Source organism: Telmatherina bonti (assembly GCF_933228915.1).
Source record: "Telmatherina bonti genome assembly, chromosome: 9".
NCBI lineage: Eukaryota > Metazoa > Chordata > Actinopteri > Atheriniformes > Telmatherinidae > Telmatherina > Telmatherina bonti.
The window spans coordinates 13,942,976-13,962,665 of record NC_136627.1 but is presented as its reverse complement, the minus strand read 5'-3'; the positions used below and the strand labels follow the sequence as shown (position 1 = coordinate 13,962,665).

General features: G+C 38.1%; 1 protein-coding gene across 4 annotated transcripts in view; it reads left to right on the top strand.

Moving 5' to 3' along the window:
* LOC306760987 (rap1 GTPase-activating protein 2-like) overlaps positions 1-19,690 on the top strand; it is a 93,612-nt gene that overhangs the window by 67,879 nt on the left and 6,043 nt on the right. For 2 of the 4 annotated variants that reach the window (XM_079247054.1, XM_079247053.1), the window contains 13 exons: positions 1,459-1,543; positions 9,790-9,830; positions 10,406-10,441; positions 12,969-13,001; positions 13,242-13,463; positions 13,565-13,668; positions 15,143-15,221; positions 17,015-17,068; positions 17,788-17,871; positions 17,975-18,075; positions 18,557-18,686; positions 18,877-19,032; positions 19,260-19,331. In XM_079247054.1, the coding sequence (XP_079103180.1) occupies positions 1,501-1,543; positions 9,790-9,830; positions 10,406-10,441; positions 12,969-13,001; positions 13,242-13,463; positions 13,565-13,668; positions 15,143-15,221; positions 17,015-17,068; positions 17,788-17,871; positions 17,975-18,075; positions 18,557-18,686; positions 18,877-19,032; positions 19,260-19,331 (1,155 nt within the window). In that variant the 5' untranslated portion in view covers positions 1,459-1,500. The remainder of the gene's footprint in view (positions 1-1,458; positions 1,544-9,789; positions 9,831-10,405; positions 10,442-12,968; positions 13,002-13,241; positions 13,464-13,564; positions 13,669-15,142; positions 15,222-17,014; positions 17,069-17,787; positions 17,872-17,974; positions 18,076-18,556; positions 18,687-18,876; positions 19,033-19,259; positions 19,332-19,690) is intronic. The other 2 variants (XM_079247052.1, XM_079247051.1) reach the window with 1 other exon arrangement.

The window sequence follows — 19,690 nt, the reverse complement described above, 5'->3', positions numbered from 1 at the left end:
ATTTCAATACTTCCCCGTAATCTTAGCCAGCTGTTGCTAAACCCCTCATTCATCCTTTCTGAATCTATCTCATCGGTGCAAAAGAGGAAAGTACAACTTTTTGCTTCCTGATTTTCTACTTCAACCTTATTCACTTACTAACACGGCAGTTGCCAGACACCACACTAGTTTTATAGATGATGTGTCAGGACCAAACTGTGACTCTTATTCTTTTCTCACTTCCTAGGAAAGAGAAAAAATTTCTCTGTTCCTGCAGAGGACCTTTATGCAGGGCATAGTTAAATCGAAACACAGGTTTTTGACCTGCTAAGAATTTTTACAAACCTGAATGACATGAGGATATTGAAAGGGTTGTTTTTATTTTATTCTGACTTTCTCTTTGTTTAGGTTTAGGAAATAAAATGATATTGTTATGTTTAGAAATCCAAACTATGCAAATGAGTTTTGCAAATATCAGGATTTTGAAATTATTAAATTATTATAATTAGCAATGTATCTACCAGGGGGCAGAAGACAAGTATTAGATTCTGTAAAACAAGGTATTTAGCATAAAGTGATGCAAAAGTTTTCAGAAACCCTAAGTTGGACTAAAAGGTTCAGCAAATGGATGGATGGATGGATGAAAGTTTTCTGAAATTGTATGCGTTAATTATAGTATATGTGGCTTCATAAGGTTAATATCAGTAATGGCTACAATTTACTGTTTTACTGTTTGTTGTCGTGCACTACAATGATGATAAAGCTTATGATAATAATAAAACACTATTTTCTGTTCAGATTAGCAATTCAACATGGAGGCTTTAGAAGGTCAAATTGATCTTGAATCTGACTTCTGGTGGCTATTTGATAAAAGTGGGGAATCAAATCGAAAAATTTGAAGATTGAGGTTTTTTGCTTCACAATTTTAAAATAGTTATTTTTGTGAAAAATTCTTTTTTTTTTCAAATAAATAAAAATAATACATAATAAGATATTTGTCATTTTTATTGTTTTTATTGATCTTGTCTTCTTGTGAATTATAGCAGCAGAATGATGGTCTGGCTTCTGTGTTGTGTTTTTTCCTAAGTGAAATTAAGAAAAATGACTTGCCAAAGGAAAAAAATTCATACATTTCATTTTCTACAAAAATCAGCCTATATACCTTATGGAAGAATGAAGTTACTTGGTAAATTAGCACTTTTTGATTTAATGATTGTGAATCAAAAACCTGTTTGAATCGAGAGTCGATTCTGAATCAAATTTTCACCCAAAAAAATCTGAATTGAATTATCTCACGAGTTGTTGTTAGATGAATGGCCAACTTTGGACTTGAGCATTGAGCTCATTTTTAGGTAGGCGTGATTGCAGCTAATTAAACTGTAACGCATGAAGAAATTAACGAGTTTGATCCCATTAAAACTTTGTGATTATGAACATGCATAAATTAAATGTGTTTATTCCTTTTTTTCTACTCTCCAGGAAACAGGAGCTCCTGAACATTTCCAACGTCCCTCTAGGAGAATGTCCCCCCTCACCACCCCGCACTGCACCACCCAGCATGAAGGTAGGACAATCAGATGTCCACTGAAATGAAAAAGCAGTTCTTACTTTGATTTAGATAATTTTCTATAGAAAGATATTTAAGGTAATACAAATTTAGTGTTCTGCTTATTCTCTTCAAGTGGGTTTTTAATATTTATTTTTCTTATTTTCTGCTCTCAGAGAAAGTAAATACATTGACGTCATTGTGTAAACTGAATCCTGCCCCTCCAGGCGTAAAATGTGGTAATCCCTTCTTTATATGTGTGCTTGACATTAAAACAGGGATTATCTATCAGGCAGTGAAAGTAAGAAGCTGAGATGCGAACCTCATGCAATAACTCGAGGCTCTCTGCATCACTGGCATCTTTTAAATCTTTGAGTCTTGTCTATCATTTTACAGAAAAGGGAAAAAAAACAAAAGGATTTTTTTAGTCTGCAGCTCCTTTTTATGCTTTATTCTTTTATACTTTTATATATTTTTCCTCACAGCTTCTATTCAAACTGCTATTATTATGCTGTTTATATTTTCCTTCCTTGGTTTTGTGCAGACACTTATTCTTGCTTCGTGTTGCCTTGACTTGCACATGAAATTCAATATGCAAGACCTGAAATTGGTTTTGCATGTTTAATTCCTCTTATCCACTTGTATTTGCAGCTCCATTGGTGCGCTATGAGAATAAAATGCAATGGGATGTTCCTGTCCAGTAAAGTGCATCAGCAGTACATGGCTTGAGGTGTCATCCTCAGACTGATGGTATCACGAATTGTCAATCAAGCTGTGAAGTCAAAGGGGAGCAAAAGGGTAAAGCAAAAAAAAAAAATTGGATGAAAAGGAAAACCAAAGATGAAGAGGCTGTCACATGGAGTCGTGCTATGATATATTACATTGAAAATACAGAAAAAGCTTTTTTTTTATGTTATCTTTATAAGATACTGTGTTGTTAGATGTGATATTTTCCAGACATACATTACCCACACTACACATCTCTTATAATACAGTCTGAAATTTTGCTTTATTTTGTTTGCTTCCCTCCAGTATGATAAAAGACAGGATACATTTAGAAGAAGGAGAAGATCAGCAGGGTGATACACAGGAAATAGAGGATGGCTCTGGTAATGAGGGAGCCACTTTTTTGTGGTTTACTGACCTTGAAGTGAGCCATTTTTCCTGAATCTGGTGAAAACAACACAAAAAAGACAGTTTAGAGAGGGGGAGTGAGATAGGTTTAGCTGAGAATAGTCTCACAGAGAAAAGACCATAAATATATGAAGGCATATGAAATAGCTGAGGAATTAATGCTTTCAAGTCATTCATTCATTTTCTAGACCAGTTAGTCCAATTCAGGGCCACAAGACTTACAAGTCAGAAAACATTTATTTAAATCTTCATGTGTGGCTGATTCCTGGTAATTATCAAATGGCAACCGGTAATTCTGCGTGGTCTAAGTGGTCTACAACAAGAAAATCCTCATCAGAAATTATAAGCTTCCCACTATTGTGTGAAGCTTATAATTTGTTATAATCACTGTATGCATGAACTCAGGGTAATTTCTTTAAAAAAAAACCCCACTTCCTTCTCACATGTATTAATGAAATATATGTTGGTAGTACTATCAAACTGCTATTATCCCCGTTCCAACAGAGTAGTTGGTACTACAGGGCTTTGTTGTCCTGTTTGTTTGAGCAGTTCAACATGGAGTCTTGCTAAAAGTCAATTTGTGCTGAACAGCCATACGTTACCCATTCAGTCTAAGTTACCATGTTGAGTCACCCTGGTGAAAAGTGAACCAGTATCATAGGACAGAAAACCACTGATTAACCTGAACTTATCATGATAAGCGAAAATCCAGCTTCGTAGCAGGCTCAGAGTCTGTGCAACAAGCATATTTGTGTTATTTTTTTGGCAATCTAAATACTGATCTTCATATTCACAGCTCTAACATGCTTATGTTTTATACTTTATTTACAAACTTACATTTCTTTTCAAATAGGAACATTTTGCATTGGGGGAAGCTGTCAAAAATATAAAAATGCGCATTTAAGGAGGTAGGAAGGGTTGATAGTTATGTTATTTAGTAGATAACAGGAGAGAAATAAGTGCAACACCCATCTGTAAAATAATAGCAATAATGTTGAGTTTTTTACTTTGTTATCACTCGATTTTGCTCACTGTAGTTCAGACAGAAAACCAAAACGTTCTGTTGTGTGTTTGTGTGTTATTGTTAGACACAAACACTCGGATAAACAGCTTTCTTGTGACAAACAAAAGTCCAGTTAGTCGCCCAACTTGATTTTCCCATTTACTGCAATAAATATTGATTCAAAATAGTTAAATGAGTGAGAGTGAGGATAGGAATAACACAAAAGGTGCTAATGTGTTAATGCTAATGAAGTGTAAACTTTATTAAACGTCAACACAGCTGAATTCATAAACTTTACACGTTATTATTTTGGCTAAAATTGCAACTCTGGCATCAGGCTTGTTAATGCAGGTAAAATAAGAGAAAATCAGTAGGTGCTGTGATTAATCTGGCAATGCTTGCATCTCCTCAACTTTCTACAATGTTATGCCCAGATTTACTCAAAACATGTGAAAAAATTCACAATATTTCATAATCAACGGGACCAACCTGAAACGGATTCAAATGCTGACCATCATAGTTGCCAGATGTGCTGTGACTATACAGGAGAGACTTTAGTGTATTAAAGCTCCAAGGTCATAGCTGTCAACTTCAGTTCATATCATCATCCACCCATCACACTGTTGATCCAGGGAATGAGTTTCCTGAACTTCAGCTGTGTCATTTCACAAACAAAGGTAGCACGTGCTCCACTTGAAATGCCATGCAAGTGTTGTGGCTGTAAGGATGTTTGGGCTCTTAAGAATGGGAAGTACAAGAGAAAAGAAATCTTTCTTAGTCTCCACTGATCTCCTCTTTGTAATATTTGTATTTGTGTCTGATAAAGCTAAATTCTGTGACATTCCAATAATCCTGCAAATAACATGTTGAGATATAGCGATTGCTGTCCCAGTCTGTTACCTTTCATCATTTCTGTACATTTGTGGCCAATTTTGTTCATGACTTAACATGAATGTGTGAATTCTTGCTGCCAATGGAGCCTGTCAGTCATTCAGTCATGTTTAATCTGCCTGTGCCCTGCGGTAGCCTCTTTGTGGGTTGCCATGAGAGATAAGAGATACAGATGTTGCTGGGTTAGAGAGAGAGGACGAATTAGCATGATGAGACACTGAGATAAGAGAGAACAGAACGGCAAGGACGAGACACGACATGTTCAAGTGCTGCTTGATAGATTGACAGCGAAACATAAACACAGAGGGACCTTGCTTGATCTTTCTCATGTCTGGACACTGGCGGTGATATCCAGTAGCAACACAAAATCTGAATTATATGCTGTCCTTCAAACATGTATTGAATAAGGTGTGCTGCTGGGTCCATCTAGCCAGTCGGGAGCACAGTCGATGGGCTGCTCGGATAGGAATAAGAAAGAAATATAGAAATGCAAAGAGAAGCTGAAGAGTTCAGGAATTACAAATGAAAGTGACGCAAAAGAAATTGGGATATGACCGGATTTTTCTTACGCAAAAATGAATTTTTAGGTGAACTTGAAAAAATCAAACATTGTAATGTAGTGACAAAGAAATTTGTTGACTGGACTAAAATGAAATGTAAGGTCAAATTAATGCATTTGTGTTTTTAAATGCCGGATACCAGGTTTGAATTTAATTCTCCTGAATGGGACTCAGATGCCTGGCCATCTGAGCTATGCTAGGATTGTAGGACATTTAAGTAGTTGTCATCACCATCTGATAAATTACTCGGGTAAAGTTTAAATGCTTTTTGAGTTTTTTCGTGCATGAACCGTGATATACAAATAAACACCAGAAATCCCCAATGTCTTCCACTAAAAAGTAAATAAAACTCCAAAACAATTAAACCCTATTTTCTGTTGTACAGGTATGTTATTATGGATTTAGTTTGTTTTCTCTAACAACTGAAGACAAATCTATAGGTTTATAAGCTTCTATGTTTTAATGATTTTTCCTGCAAGTATGTTACTAAAACCACAGAAATGCTCTGTGACCTTACATGACTGATCTTACATGCGAAATCCTGTAACAGTAAAATAACCATTCATTTTTAAGGAAATGTGTTTCTATTTTACATTAAAAAAAGAAAAAGGTGAAATTAATGTATGAGGCAGAGACTTGGACTGAGGTTAGTGTCATGCTGGTTTGTGTTGAGATTCATTGGCCTGCCTGACTTTGGAGGACTTGTTGGTTCGATTTTATTGCATCTCATTGTGTGTTTTAAGGTGTGATTGCCTTAAAAAGCATTACATTTAGTGATCAATTGACAAAAACAACAGAGGAGAAGCTGTGACACTGAGAGTCAATTTACATGTAAAAATACATATATGGCTGCCTCTGTTATTTACTTATGTTTACTCTGTTATATATATATATATATATATATATATATATATATATATATATATATATATATATATATATATATATATATATATATATATATAGAGAGAGAGAGAGAGAGAGAGAGAGAGAGAGAGAGAGAGAGGGAGAGAGGGAGAGAGGGATGGATGGATGGATGGATGGATGGATAGATAGATGGATAGATAGAGTTTGAGTTTTAAAAGGTCCTTTATTTTAGCGTACCCAAACAAAGGAGAATAATTTACATGTACAACAACCAAAAGGGAGCAGGAGGGGGATCAAAAATTGAAAACCAAACAATTCTCCGTAACTGAACACAGAACATTTTGCAGACCCCAAAAATCCACAAATTCCTCCAACTTGTTAGTGAGCTTAAAAAAATCAAATTCCACCCTGAGCCGAGCCGCCAATAGCCTGGTGAAAACCTTCTGACCCTTGACCTTTGATCCTGTTCCTTCTGGTCTTCCAAATGGCCAACTTAGCCTCACCAAAGATCAGGTTTAACAGTGAGTGAACAGATTTTCTGCATGCTGTGTACTGAAGAAAAATACCAAAAACAAAATAACTGAGAGAAAACTGTGCCCCAAACCTCTAAACAAAACTGCTCTGAAGTTCAAACAAACCCGTCGGCCGTGAACACTGAACAAAAAGAGGGTGAACCGTTTCTGACTGGGAACAAAAAGGACACCCAGGCCTTGTGTTAGGATCGAGGTGTGCCAGGTACCTGTTAGTGGCTATGTCCCCGTGTACAACCCTCCACTGAAGGTCTCCAGACCTTTTATCAATGGGGTGTTTGTACAGGGACTGCCAGCATACCCCAAGGGACGTCCCAGGGCCAAAAAAGTCCACCTCGACCCCCTGACAACCGCCAGAGAGCATAGATTTGTAACCTTCATGCTGATGAGATAAAGGGCCCTCTTTCCCAACCCCTCAAACTTCCCCAGCTCTGGTGTCTGAAAAGTCAATAAAAGTTCCTGGTTCTCCTGCCACTGCTCTATAGCAGGAGAAACTACCAGAGCAGGGAAAACATACTCATAGTCATCATCCCACTGGTCAGACAAAGTACAGTTCTCAGTACAGACCTCTTGTACCAGCCTGTTAAGAAGTCTGTCTGAGTGCATCCGTAGCAGACCAGCCATAGTAGATGCCCAGGATTTCAGGAGGTGGCCCAGTTTAACACAGCCTGCCTCCCTCAAACGGGACTGTAGAGTGAGCAATGTGAAGATCCGAGAAGAAAACAGCTTGTTTCCAAACAGGAGCTCCTCAAACAACCAGGACCCAGCAGAACCCATAGATAGATAGATAGATAGATAGATAGATAGATAGATAGATAGATAGATAGATAGATAGATAGATAGATAGATAGATAGATAGATAGATAGATAGATAGATAGATAGATAGATAGATAGATAGATAGATAGATTAGTGCCTCTGTGCTGTCCTTCAGTCCAGCTCTTTCCGGCTATTGATAAGACTTGTTTATATCGGCCACTTTGGAAGACCTGAAACAATCCAGCACCTCACAGCAGGGTGCCAGATACTGGCAGGCAAAGAAAGAGAGGGCTAAGATCCTCTGGGACTTCCAGATCCAGACAGATAACATGGTGGTGGCCAACCAACCGGACACAGTTATCATGAATAAGCAGCAGAGGAAAGCCACAGTGATCGATGTATCCATCCCCAATGATGGAAATATCAGGAAAAAGGAGCATGAGAAACTGGAGAAGTACCAAGGCCTCCAGGAAGAACTGGAGAAGGCCTGGAGGGTGAAAACAACAGTAGTATCTATAGTGATCGGAGCACTGGGGGCTGTGTCCCCCACAATGGAGAAGAGTAAAGAAAGAAATATGTGAAATTAGAATTATGTAACAAAAACAACAAAATATCCCACTAAACATTTGTGGATGTGATGTCTGTTCCAGTCTGAAACCTGTGAAACCAGTCAGTAGTCCTGAATGTTGTGATTAAATCTGACAGAGCAACAATGGGACCGAGCTTTAATCTGAGAGCTACAAACATCCCAATCTGCAGGAAGAAAGTGATGTTTTCATCTCCACATGGGAGTTTCATCCAGCTGGGTAGCGTTTCATGTAAAATCCTGCGAACAGGAACACTTTCTGCATGAATTCTCAGGTGTGCTAACTCACCTGTTGTCACAACAGCCCACTCATTGAGCATCCATGTTTACTTCTGCTCGCATAAAGCCCAAACTGTCATTCATATCCAAACCATGGACAGCCAAAACCACATCACTCAAAAGTTTCTGCAGATGTCCACAGTTCTCTGTGATGTGTTTATCACTGCACTGCCTGCAAGAAAGAAACAGAGGATGAAAGTCTGCTGCTTCATTTGCTATTTACGCACAGATCACAAAGCTGCTGCAGTCGACTGCACAACTGAGAGAAAAGATGTAAAAATGACAGATATATCAGAAATTTTGAATAATCCACATTAAAAAGATGACAGACACTTTTTAACTGATGTAAACAGATCACTAATTCTCCAAAGTGGTGGGTGAATCCTCTGTTATTCTTTACTGAAGAAAACTCCTGCTTTTATATAAAGAAAACAATCATTTCATAATATATAGCGGGATTCAAAGCTTAATTTCTTACAGTTTTATATTTTCTACAATATGGAATTTATCCTTTTGTGTTTGGTTGTTGTTGTTTTCACCAGTATATAAAACATCTGGTAGGTGAAGTAAACGCCCACTCAGTTTATAATCCCAGCAGACTGACTTTCTAACTGTATTGTTAAAATTATCTTAAAAAAACGAACAAACAAAAAAAAGATTGTGTACTACAGAAGTGGAAAACTGCTTTCTAATCATGGAAAAGGACATAATTTTTTATTATGCCTGAGCTACTTCAAATTATTTTTATATTGGTTTTTTTTTTTAAATTTTCCTGTGCTTTTTTTTGTTTTGCTTTTGTCTTGTCCTGTTTTTGTTTGTTTATTTGGTTGTTTTCTTTGTTCCTCGTAGATTAAGGCCATTTCCTCAGTAATTCCCTTCCTCGGGAGAACTTTGAGGCCTTCCTTCTGCTGTGTGGTGAAAAGGAAATCCTGACGATGTTCACTGACAATAAGGCAGCATGAAACACGGCTGCCAAAGTCAGCACATTATTTAGACTGTTATGAAAAATCAGGAGTTGTTCAAACACGAATAAGGTCTTCTAATAAAAACTACTAGATAATGAAAATATATCTGTCTAATATCCACACCAAAAAATGGCTGAGGTTTAGTCTGTACTGAAAATCCATCCTGCTCTCTGTCTGAGCCCACAGATTTAATAAAACTTTAAAATGATATTTGCTAAAATACATTTTTCACTTTTTATGAGCACAAACTGAATGACCCTCAGTTTTATTTGCAATTTGAGAAGAGAGACAAACACAAGACTCCTGCAGCTTAGAAGAAGGAGAAAGCAGGTTTTGCAGTTGGTTTAGCAGTCTGCTGTTGACTCTGCAGGCCTGGCTGCAGCACCGTATCAGCTTACTGCACCTTCAGAAGGTTAATATTAACTCTTTGATAAGAGATATGTTTGCAAGTGTGCGCGTTAGCATCAGCGGTGGTGTTGATGGATTTATATAATGTAATCCTGCTTTCAAAATATGTTTCTTTATCAGAGCTGGAACAAAAACTATTTGAACTGTTAACTATCAGTCATAAACATATCCTTCCTAGCATGTCTGATATCAGTAATTACATTGCAAACAACTGCATTTAGATGATTCATAATCCTGCTTTAAGTATTCTTGAACATTTTCCTTCCCTGTTTTTTCGTGCTAGGAAGTTTATTTTGGCATCAGGGATTGACATCTGCTGTGTATGTGAGTGAGTGAACACATTAGTAGCCTACAATCTGCACACACACACACACACACACACACACACACACAACCTTTACGTGTCAGAAGTGCTGCAGAATCTGGCTACAAAGAATGTGCTGACCATTATCACCTTCGCAGCTTGTTTGTGTGGAAAGGTGGAAGCCTTCGGGACAAACACGTGCAAACGCACTGGTGCATGCTTGCATATATGTGAGCTTTTGGGTGTGTTGTCATCTGAGTGGCTCCTTATCAGTGTGTGTGCATGTGGGTGTGAGACACTGAGGCCCTACCCTGCCCTCTTAACACAGAAAAGCAGGAGAGCTGCACATGGAGAACTGCTGCTGTTGTCAGAACCCATGTTATCAGTGTAAGACCTTTAAATTTAGACATTTTGGGTTTCATATTGAGTGTTGAAACACCTGCAGGAGGTGTAAATGAGGGCCAGCTAAAGGGCAATGAGCTAGCTGATGTATTGACTGAAACTGTGTTTGGTGTCGGTAAATCTTAGTGCTTGGGCACTCTGTAATCTGTACCCTATTTGTACCCTATTTGTAATAAATTTCTGTCTGTTTCAGTCTGCAGAGTTCTTCGACATGCTGGAAAGGATGCAGGTAGGAAATGTTCTTTTTTTTTTCTGTAGTTTTCCTCCTTGTTTCCCATCCCCTCTTTTTCTTCTTCTTCTTCTCTTTAACGCACACTACTGAACAGGGTATCTTTTTACTGTTGACATGCTGAGAGATGTTGTTTCTGTCTCTCTTAGGTTTTTTTTTTTTTCCCTGCGACCACAGTCAGCTAGAATGAGACTTGAGTATATGTCAGCCTGCTGGGTTCAGAGTGTTTCTCTTATTTGATAATGCAGACTCTGAGGGAAAAAGTTAAAAGGCAAGAAAGATCTAGACACACTATTTTCTCCTTCTCTGCAAGGAATGCATTGATTTTCTATTTCCTCTGAGCAAAGTCTGTTTCTCCCAGTGTGTGGTCACTTTGTGCCACTGATGGGACCCTGAGGGCACAGGCTTTGAGGACAGATGGGAGTATGAAAAGGAGGAAGAAAAAATGGAGAAGTGAAAGAGACACAAATATCTACGAGGAGCAAATTATCAAAGGCAGATTGATACAAGAGAGGGGGGTGTGTTTTGCAGGTTTACCATCACTGTTTGATGGCAAAACTTCATTAGGAATGACATGCAACTGCAAGGAATAAATCAGTGAATGATTGTTTTAAGCAGAAAGCCGTGAATGCAGCACATTAATTTAATTGACAAATACAGAAACAGTTCATACACACACATCAAACAAAAGCTCTTAAAACGAGGCCTGCTGATGTTTTCTGTTTCTAATTGGCAACACATCCTGCAAAAAGATAAATACAACCACTCAATTAAATGGTTGCTGAGTAAAAGAATCAAATTCACAAACTTCCAGAAACATTTTCCCGTTCAGTTCATAATTCTCATGAGCTGTTCTGACATCACAATGCCGACATTGTGTATAAATCAAACCTGAATGTCTGTGGTAATTAATTCCAAATAAATTGAAGTCACAGCAGCTCAACAAATCTGGTATGACAGCTTCATTTTTCTCCTAGCAGTTTAGGATTTCAGTTGCTTGTCCATGGCCAATTCAGACAAGATCTTTAAGCTGAACTAACATAATTGACGGGAAAATTTAAAAGACTATTTTGTACAAAAATGAATCACATAAATCAAGGATTTGTACTGAGTTGCAGCACGATTGATGTAGGGCCTCAGAATCATGTTAAGTCTTTATAAAGTTGATTTAACAGGTTGTAATATTACACATACAGTAGTAATGAGTAAGGAGGTGATTGGTCATGTAATTTAGCATACCAGTGCATAATCATTTAGATCAGTGAGCACCAGCTCTGGACCTCAAGGCCTGCTTTTCTGCAGGTTTTAGATATCCCACTGCTTCAACACGCCTCATTCAAATCAGTGTGCTATTTAGAGGCTTGTGCAGAAGTCAAGCTGTTGGAGAAACCGTTTAATTTTAATCAGGTGCGTTACTACAAGGAAACTTCTAAAATTTGACCCAAAAGGTCCAGAGTTGGTGATTCCTGATGTAGATATTTGATATACATCAAATTCATCATCTTCAGCACTACTGATAGAGCAGTGTTGCAGTGTTCATGTGAGTGCGGCTGTGCCTCAACAGCTGAGGAATAACTGAGAAAAAAAAAACCTTCCTCCAGTGTTTGGAGGTCTGATTCATCCAGGGTGACCAAGTGTTTGTATTACCTGTGTGTATGTACGTGTGTAAGTGTATGCAGGAGAGTGTATGTACATGTATGAGTCACTCTGCTGCCTTCTGGTAACAGAGAATTTGAGCTCTGAAAATGAGAATACCATGCGCAAGAAACTTTCCTTCTGACCCTTGTGCTTCTCCATCCTCATGCTGCGAACGGACACTTTAAGGCCCCTAAAGCTGAAGAGACCAAAAAATGGAAGGTGTGGCTGGATGCACACTTGTTCACATCTTCTCTGTGGATCTCATTAGTTTGTGTTGTTATATCATCTCTGTCCATTTGCATTCTCCTCTTCATCAAGCTTCATCATGCCTTGCTCTCTGCTTGTTCTTCTCTCACCTGTCTTGGTTATGAGGGCTTCTCGGCTCCCTGTAAGAGTTTTCCCGATTTTCCCAAGGCTTTTTGAAATGTAAAATCAATAACCTTCTGATCTGATTGATTATAAGTTGAGTGAGCTCCAACTGTCAATTGATCCTCTCCGGCCTGCCAGCATCCTGACTTACTGATTCAGAATATAAATGACCGTCTGTCCGTACTGCAGACAGGCCTCGGCTGTATTTGGAGGTCAAACACTGGAGCTGCAGATTGCCAGAGGGCATGCAACACTTCTTACCTCAAGGGCTACTGAATCTAAATAGCTCTGACATCATCAAGTTGTGACACGCCTTCAGTGATGTTTGCAGATGACAGTGCATTTCAGGCTATTGCATCACTGCCTGACAGGCTATTTGGCATAATGAATTGCATTACCTCTTGCGCCTGTGCTTGTGACTGTGCTTGCAACTTTTTTTTATTATTGTGGAAAAAGTCAAAGTAGGAGTTCAACAGCTAAAATGAGCCCTTTTTAAAACTGTGTATTTTCTGTTTTACAGGATGACTACATCCCCTATCCACGGATAGAAGATGTGAGTCATTTCTCATACACATAGCTGCACCCTTTTGATGTACAGCATTAAGCTAAAAGTGTTCCTGACAACAGATATAGTATTTTAAGACATTTTTCTTTAAAGAAATGCTTTCCTAGGATTGCATGACACGAAGCTGCAGTTCAGCAGAACTTCACCTGTCAGAGTTGTTTTGAATCTTTTGTTTTTTGTCTTCTCACTCTATTTCTATTCCAACCCTTGTTTAAAAAAAATAAAAAGGTCCTGGAGAAAGGGGGTCCATATCCCCAGGTAATCCTGCCTCAGTTTGGTGGCTACTGGATTGAGGATGCAGACGCACCGGCTGGAACCCCTTCCTCATCAGAGTCCAGTTTCTGTGAGGAAGAGGATGGAGGTGAGGGCATGAGCCCCAGTGGGGCGCATAGCTACCGCCTGGAGTGTAACGGTACAGCGCGAGCCTACCGAAAACACTTCCTGGGCAAGGTTAGTATGAGTGTGTGTGCTAATGCCACATTGACTGTGTATTCACAAAGCCTGTTATTGTCTTTGACCCAGAATGTTTCCATCTACTTTCATTCTCCCAGGAGCACATGAACTACTACTGCACTGGCAGCAGCATAGGCAACCTCATCATGTCTCTGAAACACGAGGAGGCTGAGGGGCAGGAGTTCCTTCGCATCATGCTCAGGTGCAAGAACACAAATGCAATGTTATTAATTTTACCTCACTGACACATTAGGAATCTTTAAATCTATAACAATGTTCCTGCTGTCTTATGTAGTTTTATTACCTCTTCTTATCTGGATCTGTCCAAGTAGTGATGAGCCTTAAACTATAAGCATGGCTCAATTTCACTATCTCAGGATGTTGTTCACAAGTTATAGTAGGATTCAGCAAGAGATGGGCTGATTTTGTTTGTAGTTATGAGGGCATTACACGAGTATACTGTTTAGTTTTCATTAAAAAAAAAAAAAAAAAAAAGATTAATAATCAGTTTTATTGCCTTTGTCAGTGAAAGGCTTTTTTTGTTGTAATGGTGCAACATTAAAGATAAACTGGTAACATAATAAAATAATTAATAAAGACTTTGAGACTATAAGGGCATAAAATAATCTAATAAAATAGAAAATAGAATACTCTTACAATATAAAAGACAAAATACATGGAAAAACAAACAACAGCGTGAGATGGTAAAGATTATTGATCGGGCTCAAAAGACTAAACTTTCAATTTTTTGGTCAATATTCATATTAACTACCTATTAGACATGATATTTGGACAGAGACCAAGTTAATAAGATAATGGAAATGTGTTTCCTTTAAGATGAGTGCCTGGCTCAGTCTTAGGGAGGGCGATTAAACTGAGCATCTGGGTGGAAGTTTAGCTGCTGCTCCTCCAAATCTGAAAGAATTATCTGAGGTGGTTTAAGCGTCTGATGGAAGCCTCCTGGTTGCCTCCCATTGGAGGTTTTGGGGCACATCCAACTGGAAAGAGAACCTGGAGCTGACCCAAAACATGCTAGAGATATTATATATATATATATCCCTTCTGGTTTCAGGATATGTTAGGTCCCCTGAAAAGAAGCTGGATATTGTAGCAGCTGAGAGAGAAGTCAGGGTTTTCCTTCAGAATATTCAGCCCTCCAGACCTGACCTTGGTTAAGTGAAAAACAATGAAGAGATGGAGATATATTCACTAAATTTGGTCAATTTTCTAAATGTTGCTGAGATTTACAATTACAGCATAATACCCTCAAAACAAACCAGCTTCTGATCTTCCTCCCCTCTTCTTCTTTCTTATGTGGCAGGTGTTTGGAATCTAGTCATATTTCTATCTAATTAATTTCATTTTGGGACTCTGTAGAGGCCAGCTTTTCTTGCCATCATCACAGTTGGTGACATTTTCATTAACAGCAGAGAAAAACAATATCATAATGCTTTGTTTTTGCTTTGTCTCTGTCTGGCTGCAGCCAAGTGATTGCTAATTCTTTCTTTGCAGCTGATAGGACTAATGTTACTAATATCACCAGCAATGTTAACATTTGCTGTAAATATTATTATACACATGTTTTTATGTTTGAGCATGTGTCTTTGATGAGAGAATGAAAAGTTCACAACAGCATTATTTCATTACTTTTTTTTTTTTTTTTGTTCAACTTGCAGATCGAAGACTAAAACAGTTCATGACAGAATCTCTTTAGCTGGCCTCAACCAGCTGCCCAGCGTACCTCAGATTGCAAAGGTGAGTGTCAGCTTTTAAAATCCATGAATTCTCTGTGGACAAATTGCAAAATCAAAACAAGCTGAAATTTCATCTGTAAAAACTTAATGTATTACATTGGCTCCTTTTTTTTACCGGCCAAAAGATGGCTAAGGTATCTGCTGCTTACTCACGCCATCATGCTTTCACCAGCAGCACTTAACTCTTCCTGCACATACTGATAAGATGAACCCAAATAAAATACAGTATCATATCTAGTCAATAGAGAACAAACACTGAAAATATGGTAATGAAGTCAAGGAAATCATCATACATATACACACTGCTCAAAAAAATAAAGGAAACACAACAGTAACACGTTGTAGATCTGAATGAATGAAATATTTTTTATTAAATACTTTGTTCTTTCCGTAGTTGAACCATAATTAGCTTTTATAATTACCACACAATCTATGTATCAAATGAGAATTAATTTAATTAATTGACACACAAACTATTATGAAGTAATTCAAAGCCTTAAGAAACAGTCATGGTTAGGTTTATGTTTAGATTTTAAATACGATATTGCATTCAATGTATTGGCAACACAATGTAGGCCTACATACTTGTTTTTATTCAGGCCGAAGTTAATATTGCAGATGTGTAAAATTCATATCTACAGTATAAATGCTGCACAGAGAAAGAACTTAAAGAGTCTGTTAATAATAGTAATCAGAGAAAGAGGCTATTAAACACACTGAAAGCAATTTGAGTACTTAAATCAGGAAAAATGTCATCTAGGGTTTTTACAGAGCACATCTTTAGAATATACTTAATTAAGATCAAGCTTTTTTTTAATTATATCTTATCAAACTATAGTAATTATTGTTTTTTCTTTCATATGCATATGATAATTTTTTTTTCTTCACATTAACTGCATAACTGACTAAAGTGATGACACAATCATGATGTACTTCTACAAATTGTTATTGCCTTCACCACTTACAATAGTTCTTAATGATTAGACCTTTACATCTATTTGATCATCAGTGTTTGGTGTGACCATGTTTGTTCTTTAATGCATTCCTCTTAAACAAGCTTCAATTTCATTTTCTCAAATAAGCACTAAGTTTCTGATCATAACACTCTCAGCTTCTGAATTGTTTTGATGGCACAGCGACATTCATTATACACTTTTCTAGAGCTGTCATCAACATGCAGAATCCTGCGAATGAGAAATAGCTCTTCACAACTTTGTATTCCAGCCTAGAGTTATATCTCATCACATGAAATCTGCACCTTGCTTTATCACATGGAGTCACAAGTAAGCAAATAAAAATCAATATAATGGTTTTATTGGACCCCAACTGGCCAAGCGTGGGTTCATTTCAAATACTCTCAATGAATTTTTTGTATATTTTTCCAAATCTGAAGATGTATCCATTTGCCAGTGTCTCAGAATAATCCTCACAGGTTTTAAAAGAAGTTGTTAATTGATAGATAAGATAGTATCTGCTCTCTAACAGACATTAAACAGGAGTCACAAGACTCCACAACTTCTAACCCAAAATGCTTTCACTGTCATACCACCAGTGCAAGATTTCTGCGTTTCTGTCATAAATTTTCTATCAGCAGTTGCAGTCTGTACAGATTTGTGGAAATCTGAATTGTATGTCCATGAAACAAGACAAAACACTGTTTTAGAAACTAAAGATCTGAGAAATAGATGCATCTAATCATTTAAGCCTCTCTATAAAAGTAATTTTACAGCTCACTATTTCTTTTTAGCAGCTAACGGAGGGAATTTCATTGAAACTTGTGACTTTTTCTTCCAGCTTCTGTGCGACGATGCCACAGGGCTGAAGTTCAACCCAGTCCTGTACCCTCGGGTGAGTTTATCCTCTTCTCTCACACAGTGACCTCATCATAAACAAGTCTGACCTCGACTCTTTTAACCTGCTCTAAATGTGTCCGCTCAAGTTAGCCTGAGCTCTCATCTGCCGTCCTTGCCTTAGCAGAGAGACAAGGAGCACAGTGTTGTCAAAAGAACTTAGGCCGGAGTCAGTGATATTCATTACCTTATTAGATGACTTTTTATAATTGTGCATGAATTATTCCGAGACAAACCCGCAGCCAATGTGCTGCGTCCTGTTATTATTTTTGCCACCATCCCCCACCTCTCCCCACACTTCATTAACTTTTCAATTCCCTCTGAGTCTTAACCAGAACAATATTGTGCCGCTTTTGACATTTTGCCTGTCATAAGCTGCCTACATCCCCCAGCATCTGCCCTGTTCAGTGAGCTCATTATCCAAGAAGAAAAGTAGGAGTATAATAACTTCCTAAACTGGGCAACAGATCTACTCCTCCTCTTGTGTGTCTATGCCTCAGGAAAGGAAAAAGAAAGATCCACGACTATTGCTAGAGGCTGTAGCAGTTTGTCGCATGTTGGTCTTATGCAACATGGCTTGGATAAACCTGCCCTGGAGACATTTTGAAGAAAAGGAAAACTAGTTTTTTCAATAGTTACAGCAAGTACAAAATGTACAAACTGAGTAACAATCACAGGGAAAGCTACTGGTGAACTACTTTTTTCATTTACGTGCAGGGATCCCAGTTGATAGTGGGCTATGATGAGCATGAGGTGAACAACACCTTCAAGTTTGGAGTCATCTACCAGAAGTTTGGACAGGTAAGCAACCGTTTTGTGTGCTTATGGTCACCACACGTCCACCATCATGTATGGTCCACCATCATGTATGTGTGCATGAATTTTCTGTCTATTTACCCCTCAGACATCTGAGGAAGAGCTATTTGGGAACAATGACGAGACCCCTGCTTTCAAGGAGTTTCTCAGTATCTTAGGAGAGAACATTGAACTTCAGGATTTTAAAGGGTAAGAGTGTGTGTGTGGGGGAAGGAGGGGGGGTGGGGTGTCTAGGGCGAAAAGAAGGTGGACATCATTCATACGTAAATAAACAGAGGAGAAAAAAAAGGCTGCAGAAGGATAAAAAAGACAGATGCACAAAGTTCACACCAGTGGAATTAAGTAGCAGGGTTTAATTACTGTAACCTTGGAGCTTTTTGTCCTGCTGTTTTGGACTCAGCATGCTGCAGGGATAAACTGCTTAGTAAAACAGATCTGAGGACAGAAAGTGCCACACTGACATGTAATCGGAGCTTTGAAACCCCTTTTTTATTGTCCTGCTGGCCTATAGTATACTGTTACCCCTTCCCACTTTATCTGTTAGGGAAGATAATGGAAGACACGTTAGAATAAATCACTTTCACTTGTTCAGTGTTAAACGTTACTTAACCAAATCTCTTAGTTTAATACTGAAAAAACATGTTCACAGTGTGCTTTAAAAATGTCACAGGTTCCGCGGTGGCTTGGATGTATCTCATGGACAGACGGGGTCGGAATCTGTCTACACTGTCTTCAGACAGAGAGAGATTATGTTCCATGTGTCAACTAAGCTTCCCTTCACTGAGGGTGATGTTCAGCAGGTACCAAGCTGTAATACTGCTTTAATAATATTTTTTATTTGAAGTGTCTAAAATTCTTCCAGGAATCAAGCAAAGCCTTTTTTTTGGGGGGGGGGGGATTTTGTGGCTTATGTATCATATAATAAAACTTTTCTCTGACCTTTTCAAACAAGAGACATCTATTGCCTGTCTAATAATCTTTTCTCCTCAGCTACAAAGGAAAAGGCACATAGGAAATGATATCGTGGCTGCAGTCTTCCAGGAAGAGCCCACGCCGTTTGTTCCAGACACGATCGCCTCAAACTTCCTGCATGCTTATGTGCTGGTGCAGGCTGAGAATCCTTGTACAGAGAACGCAACCTACAAGGTTACCAGATCTTTGTGTTCATATGATGCCTCAGTGCTATGTGCACATATCAAGCTTTTTAAAACTATAATTCAATTCCTTTTTGTTTTGATCTTGGCATAATGATAAATTATCATTTAACTGACAAATTACTAATTCTCCACACATACTTCTACTCAGACTTTGTTTCATATTTCTCATTCTGATTTCTCTTGAAATACTCTCCTATGGTTTTTACCTGTCAACAGGTATCTGTTACAGCGAGGGAAGACGTACCTTCTTTTGGGCCGCCTCTCCCAAATCCGGCCGTCTTCAGAAAGGTGACAAATGAAGTTCATTTTACATATAAATCCTGTATGATTCGCGCCATTTCTGTAGGCTTGAATAATTAAAAAAAGACATGAATTGCATTAGACTTTACTTGATCAGTCTCTGCTCATTATACAGTAGATGCTGTTTGATTTATGCTTCTCAGCTTGCTGGTGTCTGGGTGCTGCGGGGTGTCATGGAGGACTGTCACAATGTTATACATATATTACATTATTTTACTATTAAAACAAGGCTAAAATCCCAGAAAATCTAGGAAATTCATAAATATAACAATTATCCTTGACTTAATTTGTGTTTCTTGAACTCATGTGATATTTAATGAGATGCTAAGAAAAAAAAAGGAACCTAA